Source organism: Neoarius graeffei, chromosome 14, assembly GCF_027579695.1.
Source record: "Neoarius graeffei isolate fNeoGra1 chromosome 14, fNeoGra1.pri, whole genome shotgun sequence".
NCBI lineage: Eukaryota > Metazoa > Chordata > Actinopteri > Siluriformes > Ariidae > Neoarius > Neoarius graeffei.
The window spans coordinates 74,168,198-74,194,339 of record NC_083582.1 but is presented as its reverse complement, the minus strand read 5'-3'; the positions used below and the strand labels follow the sequence as shown (position 1 = coordinate 74,194,339).

Below are 26,142 nucleotides of genomic sequence, written 5' to 3'. Positions count from 1 at the left end.
TGTGTTAAAGGAAAACACTCAAACTGGTTTAGAGTGAACCTGAAATTTGAATATGAAAAAGGACACCATCTAACCAATGTCTAGAACACACAACATTCTCCTTTAATAATACATTAACAGAAGCACACTGTTTATGTTACAGTTGCATTAGAGAAAGATCTGATAAGTTAGGGAAAGTGTTTAGCGCTGTATTTCCTGAATGATTCATGTAAACAGTGCCACAAAAACTCAGTTTATTAGGTAGAAGATACTAGATGTACTTACTAAACTTAACTCAGTTTTTTATTTGCAGTCTGGTTTCCATCAAATCCTGCACTCTGATTGGCTGGTAAGTGGGTCCGTATCCTATGGTACAGAACCCAGTTACGGACCCCGGTTACGGACCTCTGGCAACTTGCTCGTTCACAACAACAACAAAGACAGTAGCAATTTTTGTCAACATTTATTTGCGCATTTCTCAGGAGAATAGCATTAATTTTACAGCATGGATAGCGATAACGACAGTGTTCACAGCGAAAGCGAGTTTTACTACCCTGAGGAAGAAGAAATAAAAGAAAACATTTCAGGAGAAAGCTAAAACCTGTAACTGCTGCCAACGCCGAGCAAAAACATGACTGAATCCTGAATGACTACATAGGTGGCAAAATGTAGTTTTTTTCCTGCCATGGAAGTGCACTTGTATACCGAGGAGGAAGCCATTTGCATTACAGCCGTGAATAAGGACTCAAAATGGCGGCTCGGCTCGGTTTTCCCTTTCGGGCGCTCTCGTTTTCTGTTAGAATTTGGTAAAGAAAAAAATAAATATATTATTTACCAGCTTAAGGTCGGTCCGTATGGTGAAATACCGTGACCGAGGTCTTGAATACTGACCTCGGCCCAGAGGGCCTCGCTCAGTACTTTCAAGACCTCGGGCACAGTATTTCACCATACGGACCTCATCTCATCTCATCTCATTATCTCTAGCCGCTTTATCCTTCTACAGGGTCGCAGGCAAGCTGGAGCCTATCCCAGCTGACTACGGGCGAAAGGCGGGGTACACCCTGGACAAGTCGCCAGGTCATCACAGGGCTGACACATAGACACAGACAACCATTCACACTCACATTCACACCTACGCTCAATTTAGAGTCACCAGTTAACCTAACCTGCATGTCTTTGGACTGTGGGGGAAACCGGAGCACCCGGAGGAAACCCACGCGGACACGGGGAGAACATGCAAACTCCACACAGAAAGGCCCTCGTCGGCCACGGGGCTTGAACCCAGGACCTTCTTGCTGTGAGGCGACAGTGCTAACCACTACACCACCGTGCCGCCACCATACGGACCTCCCAGCTGGTAAATAACATATATGTATGTGCTGCCCATACAAATGCTTTAAGCAGAATCGTTCACCAGTGGATGATTAGCTTATAGCTTATCACTTTAGAGCCTCATATATTCTATTCTATTCTATTCTATTCTATTCTATTCTATTCTATTCTATTCAGGCCTACAGTCTTGATTAGAAATGTTTTTAACCCTAAAAAGTGTTCATCTAGACTAACCTCGATTAAACTTTTTGTTTTTTGATTAAATGTGCCTTAATAAGTAAAGTAAAGTAAATGTTTATAGCTTCCTAAAATGGTTCTACATCGAATCCTCTCTTATAGGAAAACATACTGTAGATTAGGAGTGTAATGCAATAACAGTATCCCTATCTGTATCCATTTAGTGCTACAGATATCCGTATCTGTATTAGGTAAACCCCGAGTGGGCATGACCTGTTTTGTTCTTTCTTGCTCACGCCCACAAGAATGTGGAAAAAACTTCCTGTTATCACAATTTTTATTTCCTTAGAGTCTCACAACCACAGTCCTAATGCACATCCACATACAGTCCTGTGCAAAAGTCTTAGGCACATGTAAAGAAATGCTGTCGACCAAAAAATGACTTCAGAATAATGAAATGAAATGTTTCAACATTAAAAAAATACTATAAACAGTAATCAGTAAGCCATAATAAATGAAACAAAGTCAATATTTGGTGTGAGACGACCCTTTGCTTTAAAAAAAAAAAAAAAAAAAACAGTAGTCTCAGGTCCAATGAATACAGTTTTATGTGGAAATGAGCTGTAGGTTTTCCTGAGCATCTTACAGAACCAGACGCAGTTCTTCTGGACACTTTGACTGTCACACTCACTTCTTCATTTTACACCAAAACCCAGCAGCCTTCATTATGTTTTCTTTTTTCATCTGAAAAGTGGGACGGCACGGTGGTGTACTGGTTAGCGCTGTCGCCTCACAGCAAGAAGGTCCGGGGTTCGAGCCCCGTGGCCGGCGAGGGCCTTTCTGTGTGGAGTTTGCATGTTCTCCCCGTGTCCGCGTGGGTTTCCTCCGGGTGCTCCGGTTTCCCCCAAAGACATGCAGGTTAGGTTAACTGGTGACTCTAAATTGACCGTAGGTGTGAATGTGAGTGTGAATGGTTGTCTGTGTCTATGTGTCAGCCCTGTGATGACCTGGCGACTTGTCCAGGGTGTACCCCGCCTTTCACCCGTAGTCAGCTGGGATAGGCTCCAGCTTGCCTGCGACCCTGTAGAACAGGATAAAGCGGCTAGAGATAATGAGATGAGATCTGAAAAGTGCTCTCTTAAAATGTAATATGCTGCTCAGATACAAACTTATTTTTCTGTAACTTTTAATTTTGTCCTGGAAAACAAACATTTGGACTCTAAAATATTTTTGTAATGTTTTGACTCGATGATGTAGAAGTCATAAAATAGAAATCTATAACAAAGTTTGTATGGAAAAAATAGGGGGGCTAAGACTTTTGCACAGTACTGTATATAAACAGCTAATATTGCATCTTTTATTGATAACTGTTTAGTACGCATTATCTGTTCAATCCATCCATCCATTGTCCATAACCGCTTATCCTGTGCAGGGTCGTGGGCAAGCTGGAGCCATGGAAGCTTGAAATCTAACCTGCATGTCTTTGGACTGTGGGGAAAACCGGAGCACCCAGAGGAAACCAGGGCTTTGAACCGGTTCAAGGAACGAAAACGAAAACCGGGAACTTTTTCTATTTCACATGGAACAGAAACGAAACCAGAAACTTTATTATTTTTTATGTTCCGGAACAGAAACGCTTATTAAAAATAATGGTAACCGGTTAATACCGGTTTTTATTTCGTTCCTCAAAGTTTCCATAGCCTACAAATAAAAAAGTCATTCTTCTCCTGCGCAAGTTTCTATGACCCGCTGGGGTTCACTTCCTGTGTGACGTTCGCTGACTGAATGGAGAGAGCGGGAGGGTGGACTACTATCACGTCTCCACATCTTAAATAAGAGGTAAATATTGCAGTCTATCGTTATTCAAAAACGTCAACTTCAAACACGATATCAATATATTTGTCCACGTTAATGAGAGGCTCACGAACATTAAATGACGTTAACCTCTGTTAGCCTATCAATGCATAGGACCTGACTAGCCTTTGGTAACACACTAAACGAATTATCTTTCATTTTTGGCACTTTTTCTGTTTGTGTAGATGGGAAGACATACTGAGAATCCAAATCGCCAACATTTGAAATAATAATTGTTTTGAATTATTTCTTGTCTTATTTAATGAAGGTTGTAATAGAATTAGCCTACATTTGGCTTAAGCTGGATGAGACAGAGACATAATTTTATAGCCATTTGTTAAACAGCTGACAGGGAACGTAATTAACCGTTCCGGGAACGAATTTTTTTTGTTCTAACCGGTTCGGGAACGTCTATTTAATGGTGGAACCCAAAACTGGAAACGTTAAAATTCCGTTTCTGTTTGGAACGAACCAATAGGAAAAAAATTCTGGTTCAAAGCCCTGGAGGAAACTCACACAGACCATGCAAACTCCACACAGAAAGGCCTCCATCAGCCACTGGGCTCAAACCCAGAACCTTCTTGCTGTGAGGCAACAGTGCTAACCACTACATCACCATGCCACCCTTGTTCAATCTAAATTCAGTGTTATATACCTGCATTCATTCCACATACATCCCTACTGGAGAAGGTTCTACAATGAATCTTTAAGGGTTCCTCCAGAGGGACAAGCTCTGTTCCATGTCGATTCTGAGACACCAGTGATGCTGACCTCTTCTGCTCCTCGGACCTGCCTGATCCATCCTGGTGCCCTACTTCTGGCTGGAGTCTCATCACATCGCTCCTGTGGAGGACGGCCCCATATGGACAGCCAAAAGTCACACTTGGAGGATGCTCTGGACTCTTACAGTAATGCTTTTATGGCTGAGGACTGCAGTTGACTTGCTAACTTTAGGACTGCAGTTGTCATGAACAGTTTTGCACTCAAGTTTCCATCAATGAAGAGTTTATAACATCAGCAAAACAGACTTCATGTTAAAACTATAATGACTTTCCTGGTTACACAGTTGTACTTTGTGACTCTATAGGACACTGTTATAGAAGCAAGTTATTTATAATCACGTTGTTTGTTATCACCCAGATGAGGGTGGGTTCCCTTTAGAGTCTGGTTCCTCTCGAGGTTTCTTCCTCCTGTCATCTGAGGGAGTTTTTCATTGCCACCATCACCACAGGCGTCATCATTGGGAATAAATTAGGGATAAAATTAGGTCATGTTTAAAGTCTTTAATTTTCTGTAAAGCTGCTTTGCGACAATATCTGTTGTTAAAAGCGCTATACAAATAAACTTGACTTCACTTTTTTTGTTTGTTTAACCCTTTTTGTAAGAATCCTTGTTGATATTAGAGTATTAAAGCCTGTCGATGCACAATAATTTTGAATTAATCAAGGCTTTTCTAAATAAACTCATTTGCCTTTAATGCTACAAAGGAAGACATTAACAAATGCGACATGAGATGGTTTAATCTGCTCTCACATCTCAGAACTGGTTGTAAAGAGTGTTTACCATCCATCATGAACAGTAGGAGTGTCAGATATCACATTATTCTTTGTTATATTCAGGTCAGTTCTTGCATTAAGCCCAGGGGTGGAAAATAATTAAGTAATTATACTTCATTACTGTAAGTGTCATTTCAATTTGTTCTATGACATGAGCTACTTCCTGTAAAACCGTGCGCTCTGATTGGTTCCTTGGCGGGCAGAATTTTCCGTAATGCCCGTGGGTGATTACAGACTTTCTTTCCAAGTTACCAGCTTTCAATGTTACAAAAAGTAAACAAAAACAAAATCACAAAAAGAGATTAACTGGAAATCAAAACGGAATCAAAAATGGCTGAAGCACAAAAGACAAACAAGAGACAGTGAGTTATTCCAGAAACGAGCAACGAAGAGCGTTCAGAAACTGTTAACCGCTAACAGAAATTCAGTTTTGAAACTGCTAGCTGTTCATTCTGCATGCATGTCTCAACTATGTTACACATATGTGAGTGAAAGCAGCGTCATGCCTCATTATAATGAGTGACTATTTTAATCTTAGAAAACAAAAAGCCATATAATAAACTCCTTATTAACCTCGCTTGCTCGGTTTTTACGGGAAAATATCACATCTTGGTCTTTTTGTCTAGTCTCAAGTCCTCGGTCTGATATTTTCCCGTAAAGACCTTGCGCTCAGTTAATAAGTAGTTATTATTTACACTTTACTTGAATATTATTGCAGTTGAATACTTATAATCTTTCTTAATTACATTTCCATACAAAAATAATTTTAACTTTTTACATTTTTTTTAAAACTTAGACCTTGAAAGTATAAAGGTCGGAGGTCTTTGCTTCTCTCATCCAGCCAATGACTGTATCAGTTGAATGGGTTCATTCGTTTCAGTTTAGCATCCAAACAAGTTCATCGGTGTCAGAAAACACAGAAGGGTCGTGAATTCATCCCCTCTGGTGACTTTTTTCTGCTACACAATGCAGTTAGTGCTGTAGCTATCCATGTGTGAGTGATTACAGATAAGCCACCAGACAGCAGTGTTGAACTTGAGGATGAGCACCCCGGCCCTCCTTCAGTAAAATATGCTCGAGTAACACTGTGTTTGACTTGAGAGCGACTTGAGGGTTTGAACTTCCAAACAGGAAAAAACTAGATAGAACTCGAGGCCAGTGTAGACTACACGCCTTATTAAGTTGTGATTTGGGGATGGACATTTGATCTCACAGTAATCTTGACCTGGTGAAATTACTTGTATCAGCCTTGGAGACATTGTGTTCACAAGGTTTTCGGACAGACATTTGACCTCACAGTGACCTTGACCTTTTGATCTCAAAATCTAATCAGTTTATCTTTGTCCCCAAATCCACAAATGGTGAAAGTTTGATGAAATTCCTTTCCTTCGCCTTGGAGATATTGTGTTCACAAGGTTCTCGGACAGACATTTGACCTCACAGTGACCTTGACCTTAGACCTTTTGATCTCAAAATCTAATCAGTTCATGTTTGTCCCAAAGCGCACAAATGATGAAAGTTTGGTGAAATTCCTTTCATTAGCCTTTGAGATATCGCGTTCACAAGGTTTCGGGACGGACGCACAGATGCGCGCACGGATGCACGGACAGACGGACAACCCGAAAACATAATGCCTCCTGCACCTTACGGTGGCGGAGGCATAAAAAAAAGCAAAGAAAACACGTCCTCAACTTGAAATTCCTACTTGTCAATTTGGGGTTGTCTTTTCATCTATTGCCGCTTTTCCACTACCAACGCGGCTGAGCCGTGCCGTGCTGAGTTGGGCTGAGTCGAGCTGAGTGGGGCTGTTGGGGTTGCATTTCGACTACAACCGTGCTGAACCGTGCTGGCTGGAAGTGGGTGGACACATTGGGTGGAGTTAGCGAAAGTGGGTGGACATCACGTGATGTCGTTAGGCAGCGCAAACAGTGACATCAGTGACCTTTTAAGCGGTAGTCTCACGACCCGGATAGTAAACAATAAACATGGAGGACATGGAGTCGTTAGTGTTGCTGGTCTTGGTGCTGTGGCTTGTTGTCACCGACAACGCCAACAGATACTGGCAAGAGCGTATAGATGAGGCGAGGCGCATAAGGCTTCAGAAATTCTCGTAATTCGTAATTCTTCTTCTTCCAGGTTTACGGTGTTTACAGATCCCAGCGTGCTCGCGGGGCGTGTGTGGGCATGTTTGGACACTCCTCCTCACCAATCAGTGCACAGGGGAGTGTCTCCTCACGCCCCTAGCCCCACTCGGCTCGGTTTGGCTCGCTTCAGCCCCACTCCAAAACCGTGCGAGTTTTGGGTGCTGAGTAGGGCTGAAGCGAGCTGAGTCGTGCTGCTCTGAGGTAGTCGAAACGTGAGCCGTGTCGGGCTGAAGTGAGCTGAAAAAGGGTAGTGGAAAAGGGCCATATGACTTCTTTCCCAGTTTACAGAAGGACATCAAATCAACATGGCTGCACCCAGCATCAAGAGCTGCACTTTTTTATTTTTATATGAGTTATACTGTATATATTAGTATTTCCTTTAGCTCAATTAACATAAGGAGATATTCACTTGTTAAATCTACGAGATTGATTATACAGTTTGATTATACACCTGCTGTTTGGTGCAGTTCTCTAATCAGCCGATCTCGCGACAGCAGCACAATGCATCAAACCATGCAGATACAAATCAAGAACTTCAATTAACTAATGTTCACAATGTTCAAACATCAGAATGGGAAAAATTGTGATCTCAAAGTGTGACTTTCTGTCACTGTGGCATGGGTGTTGGTGGTTTGAGGCAGACAGACTGCTGGCTTGAGTATTTCAGAAACTGCTGATCTCCTGGGGTTTTCACACAGAACAGTTTCTAGAGTTTACACAGACAGGATGGTGCGAAAAACAAAAAACAATGAGTGAGTGAGTGAGTGAGCCACAGTTCTGTGGGTGGAAACAAACGCCTTGTTGATAAGAGAGGTCAGAGATCAGAAAATGGCCAGATCGAGCAGTTTGAGCTGCCAGGAAGGATATAGTAACCCATATAATCACTCTTTACAAACGTGATGAGCAGAAAAGCATCTCAGCATGCAACAGAAAACAGAAGACCACATTGGGTTCCACTCCTGCAGCCAAGAACAGGAATCTTAGAATCAAGAACAAGTTCCTACTAAAATGGCTAGCGAGGGTATAATTGTGACTTTGTATAAAACGGGATGGATCATGTACACACCTAGAAGGCATGGAGTCCGTTTAATTTGAGAAAGTATTAATTTATGTACATAAATCAGCTATATTTAAGTAAGTTTGCCTGTCTTCTTTGCTAATGCAAGGTTAACATCATTGGCTTGGCAGCAAATCAAATTCTAGCTCATGGTTAATATTTCAAAACTGAATGATTGAATGAATAACTGAGATTGAATGATGTTTTCAGGCAAAATGGCATCGTTATTTTGAAACGAATGTTTTAGATACACTATATAGCCAAAAGTTTGTGGACACCTGACCATCACACCCATATGTGGTTCTTCCACAAACTGCTGCCACAACATTGTAAGCGCACGATTGTCTAGAATATTCTGTAACATTACACTTTCCCTTTCCTTGGAGTGAAGAGGCCCAAACCTTTTCCAGCATGACAATGCCCCTGAGCATAAAGTGAGCTTCACAAAGACATGGTGTGCCAAAGGTTGGAGAAGAGGAAGAACCCTGACTTCAATCCTACTGAACAATTTTGGGATGAACTAGAATACTGACTGTACCCCAGGATGTTGAATGTTGACCTCACTAATGGACAAATCCCCACAGTCATGCACCAAAATCTAGTGGAAAACCTTCCCAAAAGAGTGGAGGTTACTATAACAGGGCAAAGAGGAGACTAAATCTTGAATGGCAGTATGGAACTGTCAGGGCCTTCTAGGCCTTTAGAGAAGGTCCAACCATATCAGTATTTCCAATGTTATTTAATTTCTTCTATTCTTTCATAATTTCATTATAATTATTCTCTTCTAATTCTAATTCAGCCTCATTTTCTATCAAATTTGCTTCAGAAATCAAAGGGTTACTGTCCTGAAAACATTAAAATCGAGTTATCCAGTGAGATTGTTTTGTTTGTTGTCTCCAGGCTGAGAAGAATTTAGAGCTGCTCACTCATTGGTTAGGACTTCATTGCTGGGACAGAAGGCCGTGGCAGTGTATATTTAGGTAGGAAGTGATGAATGAATTAACCAATCAGATTTTGATTTATAGTGGGAGGGACCAAAAATGTATTGCCCTAGTCCTTCTCGAAGGTCAACATGAGCGTAACTGTGAGTCGGCGCCATCAGCGCAGCAGTGAAGTCACCTTCCAGCTGGTGTAGCGTTCATCAGTAGTGTTAGCAAATGCTAATAAAGTGGTCAAGCCAGTGCTACTGAGAGCAAGTAGCACAGGCTAACGACCGAGAAACTAAGATTTCTGTCTCCAGACTCTTCTTCCATGCTGCACGCTCGTTACAGTATTTTTCACTCAGATCTAAGTATTCATTTCCTTCTGTAATTTACTGAGTTACTTTTAAAATCAACATCGACAGCTACACACAACGGAGCGACCTGGCAGCCTGACGCTAATCCCTTACAGAATCCTTTACCCTGTTGCTTTGTTGGTGTCTGGCTACGTTTTGGCTGAGCTCAAGTCCCAGCTCTAACAGGAACGGTTCGCTACTGTTGAATGGGATGTTCATAAAGCACATATGGTTAGGTGTTCACAAACTTTTGATCATACTGTGTCAGTAAAAGATTCCATTTCACATGAAAACATGACATTTCATCAGTTAACCTCATTTAAAGTTTTGGGATTTCACGTACATTTATTATTTTAGTAGCATTTATTTGGCTGGGTATGGGGTGGCACGGTGGTGTAGTGGTTAGCGCCGTCGCCTCACAGCAAGAAGGTCCGGGTTCGAGCCCCGTGGCCGGCGAGGGCCTTTCTGTGTGGAGTTTGCATGTTCTCTCCGTGTCCGCGTGGGTTTCCTCCGGGTGCTCCGGTTTCCCCCACAGTCCAAAGACATGCAGGTTAGGTTAACTGGTGACTCTAAATTGAGCGTAGGTGTGAGTGTGAATGGTTGTCTGTGTCTATGTGTCAGCCCTGTGATGACCTGGCGACTTGTCCAGGGTGTACCCCGCCTTTCGCCCGTAGTCAGCTGGGATAGGCTCCAGCTCGCCTGCGACCCTGTAGAACAGGATAAAGCGGCTAGAGATAATGAGATGAGATGAGACTTATTTGGCTGGGTACTTCCATTATTAATTGACCAAGATTTTAAGATATTATTTATATTCTCACTTCCTGTAAGCACAATTTCTCAATACTTTGTCCACCCCTGATGATTAGGCTGTTGTAAAAAAAAAAAAAAAAGAAACCGAGCCATCTCTGCAGTATATACATGGACACATAAGGCTCGAATCCATTGCAGTGGATAGTGTGATCTTCACCTAACCAGTGCAGGATCCATCCTCATCTCTGTTATTTGTATTTATACAGCATGTGTTTCTTTTTGTGTGGGTTGTCTGGCAAAAAAAAAAAAAAAAACGGAATATCTGTGGTTAAAGAAAAGCAACACAAACTCAAAAACACAAAAACAATGGAGCTCTGTGAAACTCGTCGAAAAACATCAACAATGTGGTTTGAAGACTCAAAAGGAAGTTTCTTCTGAATTTGCTCTGAGAGCTCACTGGTTATTCAGGTTCTTCCATTTGCAGAAAGCACAAACGCTGTAAGAATCATTCCAGCACGGCATTTTTCAAAACCGTATGGTATGCCAGTGCAATCTCAAGAAATAATCAGACTGGATTCCAGCGTTTTTAACTTCCTGCCAAAACACCTATCCATCGTTGTCACTTGGCTTTGTTCTTCATGCTCTATTTATTTAATCTGCACAGGCCCGGGCCTCGATAGAGTCTCTTTGTCTGATTGCAAAGCATTCTGGGGCTCCAAATTACCTCCAGATTTCTCCAGAGCAAATGAGCCAGGAAAGTATGAGAGCAATGTCAGACTGGGTGGATGAGTGCATGAGTCAATGGCAGCACAGCATACACTTTTCGGCACTATCATCTGTTATGCTAATGAGCAATAAAGGATAAAAAAATAGCATGAAATCACGTTACATTTATTGCATCACATTTCATAACCAGACCGTCAATGATGGTGTAGCTCATTCCAGCCCCATCTAGTCCAGAAGGAACGATCTAAAGTGGGCCACCTTGCGCAATAAATGTTGCGAGCGATATACACTATATACAAGCTATATATAGAAGCGATATCCACCCTAGGAATACCGACCTATTTACCAGAAAGAATCCAAAATGGTGAAGAATTGACTGAGGAGAAGTGTTTTTTGTTGAACTGCTCATTAAGGCTTAATTAGTCCATAACTTCATTAATAATTGTAATGAAGCAAATCTGGGTAGAAGTTCTATGCACCCTAGGTTCCCCTCCCTTCATGCCAGAAAGAATCAAAATCTGTGAAGAACTGAGGGAGAAGAAGCGATTTGTGTAGAAACTGCTCGTTAGCGATTGATTAATTACTCCATACCTTCATTATTAATTGCAATTATGCAAATTTGGGTAGAAGCTGCATATATGCACCCCAGGCAGACCGACCTTCCTGCCAAAAAGAATAAAAATCAGTGAAGGACTGAGACAGAAGAAGTGATTTTCGTGAAATGTGGATAACGCCGGATGCACAACGGACTACACATGATGGCATAAACTCATCGCCTGTCGGTCAGATGAGCTAATAACTAGGCCCTGCTAATAATAACCTCGCAAAATTAATGAGGTGAATTAATGAATTATCTATTAAGAGTACATTCTCAGCACTGATTTTTACACTAATAAACCATTATCAATATCAGCGTCGAATTTAGCACTCTAAACATATCAACTCATCTTAATTTCCTTATTAATTGTTGCTTGTTTGAAGCTCATACAAACAAATTAAAGAACCATGGCTCGGCATTTATGGTTGTCAGACTGTCCAGGACAACCATATGTTTAGTCCAGACAAGTCAAATCTGCATCTACCTGTCCGACAGGACAAGCTGAATATTTGTTGAAAATCACTATTTTCATAGGGGACACCATGGCCTAATGGCTAGAGAAGCAGCTTTGGGACCAAAAGGTTACTGGTTTGAGTCCTTGGACCAGCAGGAATGGTTGAATTGCCTTTGAGCAAGGCACCTAACCCCAACTGCTCCCCAGGCTGCTCTAGGTATGTTGTATGTCGCTCTGGATAAGAGCATCTGCTAAATGCCATTAATGTAATTTATCTTAAAATAATTATTCAAAAGTTACATCAGTGACTAGTTCAGTCACTTCAGTGATCCGGCCGTGTAATTGTTTATGAAATTCCATTGAACCTGAATACAGCAGGTTTGGGGCGGCACGGTGGTGTAGTAGTTAGCACTGTCACCTCACAGCAAGAAGGTTCTGCGTTCGAGCCCAGTGGCCGATGGGGGGCCTTTCTGTGTGGAGTTTGTATGTTCTCCCCATGTCTGCATGGGTTTCCGCCGGGTGTTCCGCTTTCCCCCACAGTTCAAAGACATGCAGTTGTGTTAACATGGGATGGCCTTTGGCTGAAGTGCCCTTGAGCAGGGTACCTAACACCCAACTGCTCTCTGGGTGCTGTAGTGTGGCTGCTGACTGCTCTGGGTGTGTGCGTGTGTTCACTGCTTCAGATGGGTAAAATGCAGAGGATGAATTTCACTGTGCTTGAGTGTGTATGTGACAAATAAAGGTTTCTTCTTCTTCTTCTTCTTCTTCTTCTTCAGGCACGCCAGCCGGGGTGGGAAAGCCATCTACATCTATCTTCTCTCCAGCTTTATTCACTTCGCCCCCTCGCTTACTGCAGCAGAGAGAAAAGGACAGAAAATAACCAAACATATGTTATGAAGGAGCTTTACAACAGCTGGTCGTTAAAAATTGCCTGTTTTTCAGATAAAATGGCACCCAGACTTTGCAACAACAAAAAAACAGTTGTATGGAAATGCTGTATAATCAGTGAGACTTTTTTTGCCTGCTAATTGTATTTTATTAAATTGTGTAGATTAAACATCATGATAAAAAACCCACATAATTACCTTTTCAATTTAAGCTGCTAGAGTTCACTGAACTAACATTATTTAAATGCTTAAAACAACAACAAAAAAAAAATTTAAAAGAGCCCTGTTTGACTCTGCTGGCTTTCCACGTTCCACATGCACCTGTTCCTAATTTCCCTATTTTCAGTATTTAAGTAGTTTTCCACCTTTTATGGGGGGTGGGGGAAAGTCTTGTTCTCTGACTGAAATGGTATCATAGTCCATGCTTTCTATTCCAAGCAAAATGCAGTGTTGAGTGTGTATTACAAGTATATGTGCTCTGCATCCCCCATATAGCTACAAAGGTTATTGGTTTGATTCCCTGGACCAGCAGGAATGGCTGAAGTGCCCTTGAGCAAGCCACCTAATCCTCAACTGCTTCCCAGGCTACTCTGGGTATATCGTATGTCGCTCTGGATAAAATGCCTGTAATGTTATGCAACATAAAATAGTAAAACCTCTACAACGGTGCACTATAAAAGGGTGTGGTTTCAGCCATACAGCTGGATTCTTTGTTCGCCTTTTCTTTGTGATTCTTAACATTTTCTCCTGATTTTTTTTCTTATGTCTTTCGTCTTTCATATATCCCTTGTCTATATTTTCCTTATGCCTCGCTGTATCTGTGCATTTAGTGTATTTTGGGAATTTGCCAGTTAACTCTACTCGAGTCTGCATTCCTGAGTGTGAGCGTTACATAAGCCACATAAGAGTGTGAGTTAGTGCAGAAGCATGTCGAATTTGGAAAATGACAGAAGAAAAAAAAATCTTGGATCCAGGGTGTGTTTAAATTATTTCCAGTGGCACAGATGGTACTATTTTTAAAACAAAAAGTGCCTGAAGTTTGTGCTTTATTTTTGTGCTAGAGCTACGGTATAAGCTTACTGTAGCCAAGAAGTAATAAGCATTTGCAGAAAACATACATCAGCAAGAAACACATCCGTAGTCTATCTCAGTCATGTTGATGTGGTTTCTGACACTGTATGGATGGTAAATATCCATACATGTCAACCTATACGGAATGTCCATATTTTATACGGATTTGATTCAATAAACATAGTATACAGGCGTACAAATAAAGTTATACAGATTCCTTAAAAAAACTTCAATATTTATTTAGAGCTATAATTAATTCCCACGATGATAAAAGAGCGCATAACATTTACAAACATACTGTACAGCACAGACAGCCAGTAAAGAGTCTTATGACGTCTTATAGCGCCGGAGCGCGCTAGCTCCCAGCCTGCCCGAGCGCGCTAGCTCCCAGCCTGCCCGAGCGTGCTAGCTCCCAGCCTGCCCGAGCGCGCTAGCTCCCAGCTTGCCCGAGCGCGCTAGCTCCCAGCCTGCCCGAGCGCGCTAGCTCCCAGCCTGCCCGAGCGCGCTAGCTCCCAGCCTGCCCGAGCGCGCTAGCTCCCAGCCTGCCCGAGCGCGCTAGCTCCCAGCCTGCCCGAGCGCGCTAGCTCCCAGCCTGCCCGAGCGCGCTAGCTCCCAGCCTGCCCGAGCGCGCTAGCTCCCAGCCTGCCCGAGCGCGCTAGCTCCCAGCCTGCCCGAGCGCGCTAGCTCCCAGCCTGCCCGAGCGCGCTAGCTCCCAGCCTGCCCGAGCGCGCTAGCTCCCAGCTTGCCCGAGCGCGCTAGCTCCCAGCTTGCCCGAGCGCGCTAGCTCCCAGCTTGCCCAAGCGCGCTAGCTCAGTAAACTAGTAAATACAGTAAAGGAACAACTTGAGACTGAAAGGTTTTAACAGTCATCCAAATGACTGAACGTAAACATTGCTACAGTAACATACTAGCTACTATGATGTTGACATTAGCTAGCTTGACCTTCAAAATGGCGGACACCGGGGCGTCACGTGACCCTGTGACGTCAAGTGAAAAACCTCAATTGACAGTGACGGGGGGATTACAGGTGAATTACACCTACTTCATCAATATTCATTTGAAAGGGCAATTGCCTTTGGAGAAAACAAAGGTAGTCTGAAGTTTCTACAATTAGTATTGAAACTACAGAACATTTCTGAACGCTGTTCTTACTTTTATGTAGCCAACACCTATGTTTACAAGGTTCAGACTTCAAAAGTCTTGTGCAGATATATTTATAGTGTGTTTTTTTTTACAAGGTTTGAAGACTCTGAAAATAGTTTTTGTAAGGTTGTGTTTGCACTTAATTTAAATAAAAACAAATTTCATTACATTCACTTTACTCTCATATTATTATTACAGAGGGTGTCCAGAATATAACCATCTGTGTCACTTTTGCATGGATGCTTTTAGTTAGATGAAATACTTAAAATGTCAAGGTTTATCAGACTGCCACAGAGTGTCTGACAGGCCCAGGACCTCAGAGTGTTAAGAAGAAGCCTTTATTTATCACATGCACACTCAAGCACAGTGAAATTCCTTCTCTGCATTTAACCACACACATACCCAGAGCAGTGAGCAGCTATGCAGTTGGGGGTTAGATGCCTTGCTCAAGGGCACTTCAGCCAAAGTCTGTCCCATGTTAACCTAAGTGCACGTCTTTGGACTGTGGGGGAAACAGGAACACCCAGAGGAAACCCACACAGACATGGGGAGAACATGCAAACTCCACACAGAAAGGCCCTCGTCAGCCACTGAGCTCAAACCCAGAACCTTCTTGCTGTGAGATGACAGTGCTAACCACTACACCACCATTGTGCACTGCACAACGCCTTCCGTTCATGACGCATCCTTAATTACAACGGTTCTGATCAAAACTGGTGGAAATGCAAATTAGCTGGCACCAAGGTTCAAAGAATCCTGAATGGAACAGGTTCAAGAACCCATTCCCTTTTGGTTGAAAAGGGGTACATATCTACAGTGCTCAGCGTAAATGAGGACACCCCCTTTGAAAAGTAACATTTTAAACAATATCTCAGTGAACACAAACAATTTCCAAAATGTTGACAAGACAAAGTTTAATATAACATCTGTTTAACTTATAACATGAAAGTAAGGTTAATAATATAACTTAGATTACACATTTTTTCAGTTTTACTCAAATTAGAGTGGTGCAAAAATGAGTACATCCACAAGAAAAACTACTACATCTAGTACTTTGTATGGCCTCCATGATTTTTAATGACAGCACCAAGTCTTCTAGGCATGGAATGAACAAGTTGGCGACATTTTGCAACATCAATCTTTTTCCATTCTTCAACAACGACCTCTTTTAGTGACTGGATGCTGGATGGAGAGTGATGCTCAACTTGTCTCTTCAGAATTCCCCAAAGAAAATAATTTCTTTACACCACAAAGGTGAAGGCTACAAGAAGATCAGCAAAGTTTTACTTATCAGTCAGAATACTGTAGCAAAAGTGGTACAAAAATTTAAGAAAGATGGAACTGCAATGACCTCACAGAGACGTCCAGGTCGTCCACGGAAGTTAACACCTCGACAGGAGCGTCTTCTGATGAGAAGGGTTGAAGAAAATCGGCATGCAAGTTCATTGCAGTTATCTAAAGAAGTAGAAAGCCAAACTGGGGTGACTATTTCCCGTGACACAATACGGCGTACACTGCAGAGGAATGGCATGCATGGATGCCGTCCATGAAAGAAGCCTCTCCTAAAGCCCAGGCACAAAAAAGCCCACCTAGAGTTTGCCAGGGCCCATGCTGACAAAGATGAAGACTATTGGGACTCTATACTCTGGAGTGATGAGACCAAGATAAATGTTTTTGGAACTGATGGCTTCAAAACTGTATGGCGTCGCAAAGGTGAGGAATACAAAGAAAAATGCCTGGTGCCTACAGTGAAACATGGTGGTGGCAGTGTCCTTATGTGGGGCTGCATGAGTGCTGCTGGTGTCGGGGAGCTGCATTTCATTGATGGCATCATGAATTCACAGATGTATTGCTCTATACTGAAAGAGAAGATGCTACCATCACTCCGTGCCCTTGGTCGTCGTGCACTTTTCCAACATGACCAAACACACATCTAAGGCCACTGTTGGATTTCTGAAGAACAGGGTGAAAGTGATTCAGTGCCCAAGTATGTCTCCTGATCTGAACCCAATCGAACACCTATGGGGAATTCTGAAGAGACAAGTTGAGCATCACTCTCCATCCAGCATCCAGTCACTAAAAGAGGTCATTGTTGAAGAATGGAAAAAGATTGATGTTGCAAAATGTCGCCAACTTGTTCATTCCATGCCAAAAGACTTGGTGCGGTCATTAAAAATCATGGAGGCCATACAAAGTACTAGATGTAGTAGTTTCTGTTGTGGGGTGTACTCATTTTTGCAGCACCCTAACTTGAGTAAAACTGAAAAAATGTGTAATCTAAGTTATATTATTAACCTTACTTTCATGTTATAAGTTAAACAGATGTTATATTAAACTTTGTCTTGTCAACATTTTGGAAATTGTTTGTGTTCATTGAGATATTGTTTAAAATGTTACTTTTCAAAGGGGGTGCACTCATTTACGCTGAGCACTGTACATATATCTAGATCTTAGATCCACATACATAAGAAGAAGCCAAGCCAAGAAGCCTTTATTTGTCACATGTATACTCAAGCACAGACTTAAGCACACAGTGAAATTTAACCTCTGCATTTAACCCATCTGAAGCAGTGAACCCACACACATGCACGCACACACAAGTCAGCAAAAGGCTTGTAGTACTCGAGTCCGACTCATGCCCTAATTTTAAGGACTTGTGACTTGACTTGGACTTGAGCACTGATGACTCAGACTTGGGCTCGTGCATTAACTGCATTCGGACTCGTAAATTGGAGACGAGGACTCTGATTTTTTCTTTATTTTTTGTAACATGCCATAATAATTTGGCATAAGATATTTATATCTACATTCATTTTTATACTAATTTCGTGCAAGAGAATGCACATTCACCTGTTCATACATCATGTTCAGGAACAAACTAACGTTCATGGCACTAAAATGCCTGGAGAGACGCTCCTAGGATTGTCCGCATTGCTTCTACAGACTTCTCGTACAGTGGGAAAAAACGTACTGCTGTGTGTTCCATATGTAGTAGAACTATCAAGGAGATGACGGGGACAACCACGAACTTCAATTGTCATTTGGTAAGACTCCACCCAGAGAAGAAAGTGACACTATGTTCATTGCACTGTTGATAGTGGGTGGGGCTTGCTTGCTGAGCAATGAACTAGCTAGTGAAAGAAAGAAAGCAGAACTTTATTCATCACACACTTGTGAAATTCTTCTCTGCATTTAATCCATCTGAAGCAGTGAACACACACGTGAGCAATGAGCACACACACATACCCAGAGCAGTGGGCAGCCATGCTAACAGCGCCCGGGGAGCAGTTGGGAGTTCGGTGCCTCGCTCAAGGGCAGCTCAGCCCAAGGCCGTCCCACATTAACCTAACTGCATGTCTTTGAACTGTGGGGGAAACCGGAGCACCCTGAGGAAACCCATACAGACACAGGGAGAACATACAAACTCCGCACAGAAAGGCCCTCGCCGGCCACTGGGCTCGAACCCAGAACCTTCTTGCTGTGAGGCGACCGTGCTAACGACTTACACCACTGTGCCGCCCAGTGTTAACCCTCTCTCATGTTATTTGCCCTGTTGATAGTGGGCGGGGCTTGCTGAGCGATGAACAAGCTTCTTATCTGTAGCCTGTTAACTAAAATGGGGCAGTCGAGCAGGAACGTTAGTCCAACACAGCAGCAGAGACGCTTTCACATAAAGGCAGGAACAGACACCGTCAAATGGTGCGGTTGGAGTCTTGTTCTCGGATTCGACTCGGATCCATAGTGGACTGGACTCAGACTCAAGGTTTAGTGACTCGACTACAACACTGATGAGCACACACACATACCCAGAGCAGTGGGCAGCTATGCTAAAACACCTGGCGAGCACTTGGGGGTTATTCAGATTTGCATCAAAATCTAATCAATTGTTCCTTCGCCAATGGCTGACCTTTCCTCCAAATTTCATCAAAATGTGTTCACTACTGGGCGGCACGGTGGTGTAGTGGTTAGCGCTGTCGCCTCACAGCAAGAAGGTCCGGGTTCGAGCCCCGTGGCCGGCGAGGGCCTTTCTGTGTGGAGTTTGCATGTTCTCCCCGTGTCCGCGTGGGTTTCCTCCGGGTGCTCCGGTTTCCCCCACAGTCCAAAGACATGCAGGTTAGGTTAACTGGTGACTCTAAATTGAGCGTAGGTGTGAATGTGAGTGTGAATGGTTGTCTGTGTCTATGTGTCAGCCCTGTGATGACCTGGCGACTTGTCCAGGGTGTACCCCGCCTTTCGCCCGTAGTCAGCTGGGATAGGCTCCAGCTCGCCTGCGACCCTGTAGAAGGATAAAGCGGCTACAGATAACGAGATGAATGTGTTCACTACTTTTTGAGTTACGTTGTAAACAGCTGAACAAACAAATGGAGGCGAAAACACAATGTCCTCCAACAAAGCTGATTTGAATTGATTTTATAAATGATTTTGTCGCCATCTAGTGGTCACTTAATATCAGTCCTAAAGGTTAGGAATGATCAGTGCATTGATGAGATTTTTTAAATAATGTGAATTTTTCAAAAGGGAGGCGGGGTTTTATTCTAACAAATACCTGATACCTGCAGTATGTTTGTTTATGTTGCGCTCTCTCTCTCTCTCTCTCTCTCTCTCAGAGCTTTTGAAAAATGTGATGAAGTCGAGTTTGACGTCACGACCACACAGAGGGATTCCTGCGTATGAGGTGACGTAGGCAAGTTGGGAAGGAGCGCGCGCTGGACCGCCCCTCTCTGTGCGCATCCCGCAGATCCGACCGCGATGGAACCGGAGACAGTCGGGGAACCGGAGGTGCGAGAAGAACTGGCCGCTGGAGAGGAGCAGAGCTGCACCGTGTATGGCCTCTACGACCAGGATTTAACGCACAAGGTAAATCATCATCAGATCATCAAAGGGTTCCTCTTCCACACTCTTCCAGAAAAAAAAAAACAAAAGGTGCAGCACAGGTCCAGTTTGCTCCCCAAGGTAGAAAGAATGGGGCAGTTATTTATCTTGTTGTGTAATTGTGTTTCCTTTAACCAAAGGCACAGGGGTCTTACAGAGAAGTGTTTGCTCTTTAAAAACCTTTTTTTTTTTCATTGAAAGTGCTTAAATCCAAATTATCATCCAAACTCTAAAGGTTCTGAATTCACAGAGGAAAAAAAGTACACACAGATTCACACATCCAAATTCACTGCATGTCAACATGCTCGTAGTGTTGGAGTCAAGACCACCTCAACCGAGACCAAGTCATGACCGAGACCAGGCAGGATGAGACCGAACTGAGACCAGGACCAGACCAGTGTGCGTGAAGGTGTGAAAGAAGGCGGCGAGGGGTGACGGTTGGAAGAAAAATAAAAAATTTGCATTGAGTGTTATTGTTATTGGTGTCATTTGAAGCAGGAAATTTTACGTCCATTCACATTAGATTAGATTAGATTAGATTAGATTAGATTAGATTCGATTCGATTCGATTCGATTCGATAAAACTTTATTGATCCCTTTGGGCGGGTTCCCTCAGGGAAATTAAGATTCCAGCAGCATCATTACAGACAAACAGAGAAAAGAAATAGAGAAAACTTCTAGATAAATTAAAATAAATTAAGTATTTACATATACAAATATAAAAGAATAAGATATGGGGAAGAGAGGAAGGGGGAGAGAGAGAGAGAGAGGCGAAAAAAGGGGGGGCACAGCAGGAAAGGTATTGCACTTTATATTTGTACAGTCTGATGGCATGAGGGACGAAGGAGTTTTTGAGTCTGTTCGTCCTGCACTTGGGAAGGAGCATTCTGTCACTGAACAGGCTCCTCTGGTTGCTGATGACGGTGTGCAGAGGGTGACTGGCATCGTCCATGATGTTCAATAGTTTGTCCATAGTCCTCTTCTCTGCCACCGTCACCAGAGAGTCCAGCTTCATGCCGACCACAGAGCCGGCCCGCCTGATCAGTTTGTCCAGCCTGGATGTGTCCTTCTTGGATGTGCTGCCCCCCCAGCACACCACGGTGTAAAACAGGACACTGGTGACCACAGACTGATAGAACATCCACAGGAGTTTCCTGCAGATGTTAAAGGACCGCAGCCTCCTCAGGAAGTACAGCCTGCTCTGTCCCTTCCTGTATAAGTGATTGGTGTTGCAAGTCCAGTAATGATGATGTTAACAAATAAATCAGGCAATGCACAGGCAATTTCGTGAAATCCACACAGTTGTGGTCTTGACCAGTCTTAAAATAAAATCCCGAGTCCTCTATGACTCTGACACCGAGGAAAAATGCGGTCGATTCCGAGACAAGACCGAGACCTTCAAAAAGTGGTTTTGAGACCGGTCTTGAGTACAACACCACTGTGTATAAACCTCTATATTTTCACTATTTACAGATACAGAAAATCTAAAATAGGTTATATTTCAAGAGATATTATCTAAATCTACTTCCTGCAAATGTTTTATAGGATTATTTTAATTGTAAGCTAAGAAATATTTTTAGATCCTGCAGCTCAGTGTGTGTCGTCTTCATACGCTGGAGTGTGTTCACATGTGCACATTCTGTTATTTCGGATTAGAACATTTTCCTAAACCTTTTACTGAAGTCTTGCCACATTGTACATTCTCAAAAAAAAGAAAAAAAAAAAGAAAAGGGTCCTAAGCTGTATTTCTCCTCATCACTGAAGTGGTCCTTTCACATTCACCTTGTGTATCTTTAACTGAGAAAATTGCATGTAGTGTTCTTCTAATGACTACTACTCCATTTACCTACTTTATTATTATTATTATTATTATTATTATTATTATTATTGAGTCATACATGAGTAGACTGAAAATGCTCCTGAAATCTAAACTGAATGGTAAAAACTTGATCATGGCGACCGACTTTGTGAGCAGTTGCAGTTGTTAGGTACAACGCAGCAGTGGTAGGGTGGACTAAGAAGGAGCTTGAGGAGATAGACAGAAACACCAGGAAAATGGTAGAACGGGACGGAGCGCTCCACCAACGAGCTAACATGCTGTCTGTACATGCCGCGGAAATGTGGAGGTCGTGGTCTAACTGGAGTTGAGGAATGTGTAGCCAGTGAGTGTAGATCCTTAGACCTGTACCTGGCTAGCAGCGAAGTGGATCTGCTGAAGTATATAGCAGCTGTAAACAATATGGTGAAGGAAAACATCGAGGGAAAGGATGAGTATAAGGAAAGGATAGTGAAAGAGAAAGTTGCTTTAAAGGAGGCTATGCTTTAAAGGAGGACATGGGCAGTTTGATTGAAATACTAAGATGTTAAAGACAGACAGCTCATGGGATTGGTTTGTGAAGGGTGACTTGAAGCGTGAAACTGAAAGTCTGTTGGTTGCTGCCCAAGACCAGGCACTGAATACGAACTCTATCAGAAAAAATATTTACCATCAAGTTGAATCTGAAAAGGTTGCGAGCGTAGTACACATTGTGAGCGCCTGCAAAATGCTGGCGCAGAATGAGTACAAGCGACGCCACGATAAAGTGTGCTGTCACCTCCACTGGTGTCTCAGTAGGAAATATGGTATTGAGACCGATGACAAATGGTATCGTCATGACCCAGAATCTGTAGTAGAGAATGAAGAGGTAACGATTCTATGGGATTTTAACATCCAAACAGACCGTATCATTGAACATAGACATTCTGATATCATGGTGGTCGACAAAGTAAGTCAGTTAGTCGGTCAGAAGAAGATGTTACTTGGTAGATGTAGCCATCCCTGGAGATCATAATATTGCCAAGAAGGAGATGAGAAAATTGGCAACTATGCCGATCTGAGGGTAGACGTTACCAGGATGTGGGATATGGAGACTACTGTAGTCCCTATAGTGATTGGTGCAGTGGGCTCTGTACCATAGAACTTGAATGCCAACCTTGATAAAATAGGCATTTAGTCTCATGTACCCACTCTCCAAAAGTCAGTTTTGCTCGGCACTGCCAACATTCTGCGAAAAGTGCTCTCGGTCTGAGGTCAAAGTGACTTGATGGAGAGCACTATAATGTAAGAACTCCAGTATAAATTACTGTTCGCACTAAGAGATAATAATAATAATAATAAATTTCTCATGCACTCCAAAAAATTCTCAGTGACCTTATATATATATATATATATATATATATATATATATATATATATATATATAATAAAGTCCCCTCGTTAGTATGAATAAAAAAGTCAAACATTTAAATAAGAAAGAAAAGTCTTAAGTTGTCTTTTAAAGCTTTCTATATCTTAAGTTCCTTAGAGCAGCGGTTCTCAACCTTTTGTACTTAAAGGCCCACCTATTCATACTTGTAACAAGTCAGGGCCCATTAAAAAAGATCCCCAATTATTTTGGCTCATCTATTCTATTATAATCTAATAATCTGTTGTAAAGTGTATTAATGGGATGCAGCATCACTCCCTGCTACAGATGGGAGCTCAGGAATTAAATAAATGCAATAAAACAAACTGTTTTTAATTGTAGGTATTGTATTTAAAACTGTATGGATGTGCCAGAAGCCAAACCCATGCATGCGGGTCATTCTCAGTCAAAAGGGATTAATGATCCAAAAGTGAAGTCTGGTCCATTAACACAAGAACTTACTGCCATGTTTGTGTTCAGCAAACAAGCAAGTTATTAAAAGCAAGAAGTACACTCAAAAGAAGTGGATCTAGAAACCACTCAATGGGATTAGATCCTTACATGCTAAAAAGAAGAATTCCTCCTATGAAAGAAAAATTTACTTGCTAAATTTGACATTGGTAGAATAAATTTTAATCCTATTGCAGCCATAACTAAATACAAAGACAATAGTTATGCATACTATTAATTAACTTAATGTGATGATAATTAACAGGTAATCAACAGATTTTAAGATTGTGTTGTTGTTTTTTTTCAGATTGCACGCAAGTTAAATGTAGAGGAGGAATATGACAAAAATAAAGGCTTGTTCTTCTTAATTTACCCACAATTGTACAGTATTTATTCTACTTGAAAAGTGTACGGCAAACCAGCTACCGGATCTGGGACACTTCGTCATCCTGAATTATTTAGTATTTGGCTTTAAACTTGAAAAAAAAAATTGCAGCCCACTAGATGGCGTTTTGCGGCCCACTAATGGGCTGCGGCCCAGTGGTTGAGAAATGCTGCCTTAGAGTATGTGGAAGCTGGTTCCAAAGCCTTGGTGCACATGATGAAAATGCACGCTTTCCATATGTTTCAGTTCTGTAACGTGGCCTAGAAAGACAGATGGTGTTGTTGCTGTGAGAACGTAGCATCCGGTGTGGCTTAAATGACCTTTAAAGTTTCGCTATATCCATGTTTCCAGGTGAATTTTGCATATTAAAGATACAAATGATAAGGATACCACGCCAGTGAGGAAAAAAGATCCAGTTTAGTAAGCTACATTTTGGTGTTTTGCTCTTATCCAATTATCAATCCATTAAGAAGCCATTCGTGAGGTTTTAATGGATGCGTTAGAGCATGGAATCACATTTGGATTAGAAACCAATGAAAAGCAAAATAGAGCTTTTATTGTGAACATGTGAAGCACCAGAGCACGCTGATAGATCTGCACTGTTTATGTCTTCAGTCTCTGCTCAATTCATTCAAATTAATCATGCATGGATGGATGAATCAGGGTGCTTTAGTTCAATGCACAATCCAGAAGGAAGAGTCAGTAGATTGTGTTCTGCGAGACTCAGGGAGAGAGTTTACCCTTGGGCACTTTAAATATAGAGTTACCTTTTCATCTATAAATAAAATGATTCATGTTTCATCGAGTGTACATGATGTCCACTGTATTAATATCCCAGTTCCACAGTTTGGGTTTAAATGACTCACTTCAGGCAGATTTTATATGGATGAAATCACTACATTTGCACTGCTTGGTGTCGGTTCACAGAATGTACATGCTGGATGATAAGCCTGCGGTTTACAACGCTGTGGTGTGTCATTTCATCTGAATGGAGGTATAAAGTGTGTGTAGTGTATGGAGTGTCTGGATAGAGCTGGAAGCAGAAGAGAGATGCAGTCACACTCGGATTGGAGCTCTGGGGATTTAGTGTGTGTGTCCATAGCCGTCAGTCCCATTGAAGAGGATGGTGGGTGTGTAGGGATCAGTCGTGGACAGAAAGCTCTGTGGCCACCTCAGTGTTACATCACTGACTGTGTGGACTAGAGTCCGTTCTGACAGAGTTACGGCAGGTTAGTTGTGATTTTGTGCATGTTGCTGGGAAAAAAAGAGCTTTTCATCCCATATGTCTTTCTAATAATTCTTAATCATATCCACCCCTCTTTCATCCATCCATCCATCCATCCATCCATCCATCCATCCATCCATCATCCACTCACAAATCCGTCAATCCAGTTATCCACTCACCCATTCACCCATCCATACAGCCTTCTGTCCATCTATCCATCCATCATCCATCCATCTACGCATTCATTCACAAATCCATCCATCCATCATCCATCCATCATCCATCCATCCATCCATCCATCCATCCACCCATTCATACATCCTTCTGTCCATCCATCCATCCATCCATCTACTCATTCATTCACAAATCCATCAATCCATTCACCCATCCATACCTCCTTCTGTCCATTTATCCATCCATCATCCATCCATCATCCATCCATCCATCCATCCACTCAACCATTCACCCATTCATACATCCTTCTGTCCATCCATCCATCCATCCATCCATCCATCCATCCATCTACTCATTCATTCATTCACAAATCCATCAATCCATTCACCCATCCATACCTCCTTCTGTCCATTTATCCATCCATCATCCATCCATCTACTCATTCATTCACAAATCCATCCACCCATCATCCATCCATCCATCCATCCATCCATCCACTCAACCATTCACCCATCCATTCATCCTTGTTTCAATCTTTGTCTGTCCATTATACATCCATCCACTCACTCATTCACAAATTGATTCATCTATACATACATACAGTACATTTGTCCATCCAGCCATCCATCATCCATCCATCATACTGCATAATTCATGAAACAAATTCCACTTTTCCATCCATCCATTTACCCATCCATACATCCTTCTGTCTATTAATCCATCATATAATTCTTGAAACAATTCCATCCATCCATCCATCCATCCATCCATCCATCCATATTTGCATGCATCTATTAGCCATCAATGA

At 42.3% G+C, this 26,142-nt stretch overlaps 1 protein-coding gene across 1 annotated transcript in view; it reads left to right on the top strand.

Annotated features, from left to right (window-relative positions):
- Positions 1-19,753: 19,753 nt before the first annotated feature.
- Positions 19,754-26,142, top strand: part of LOC132897844 (ras-related protein Rab-37) — a 49,084-nt gene continuing 42,695 nt past the window's right edge. The window contains exon 1 of the mRNA XM_060939084.1: positions 19,754-19,861. Coding sequence (XP_060795067.1) covers positions 19,754-19,861 — 108 coding nt within the window. The remainder of the gene's footprint in view (positions 19,862-26,142) is intronic.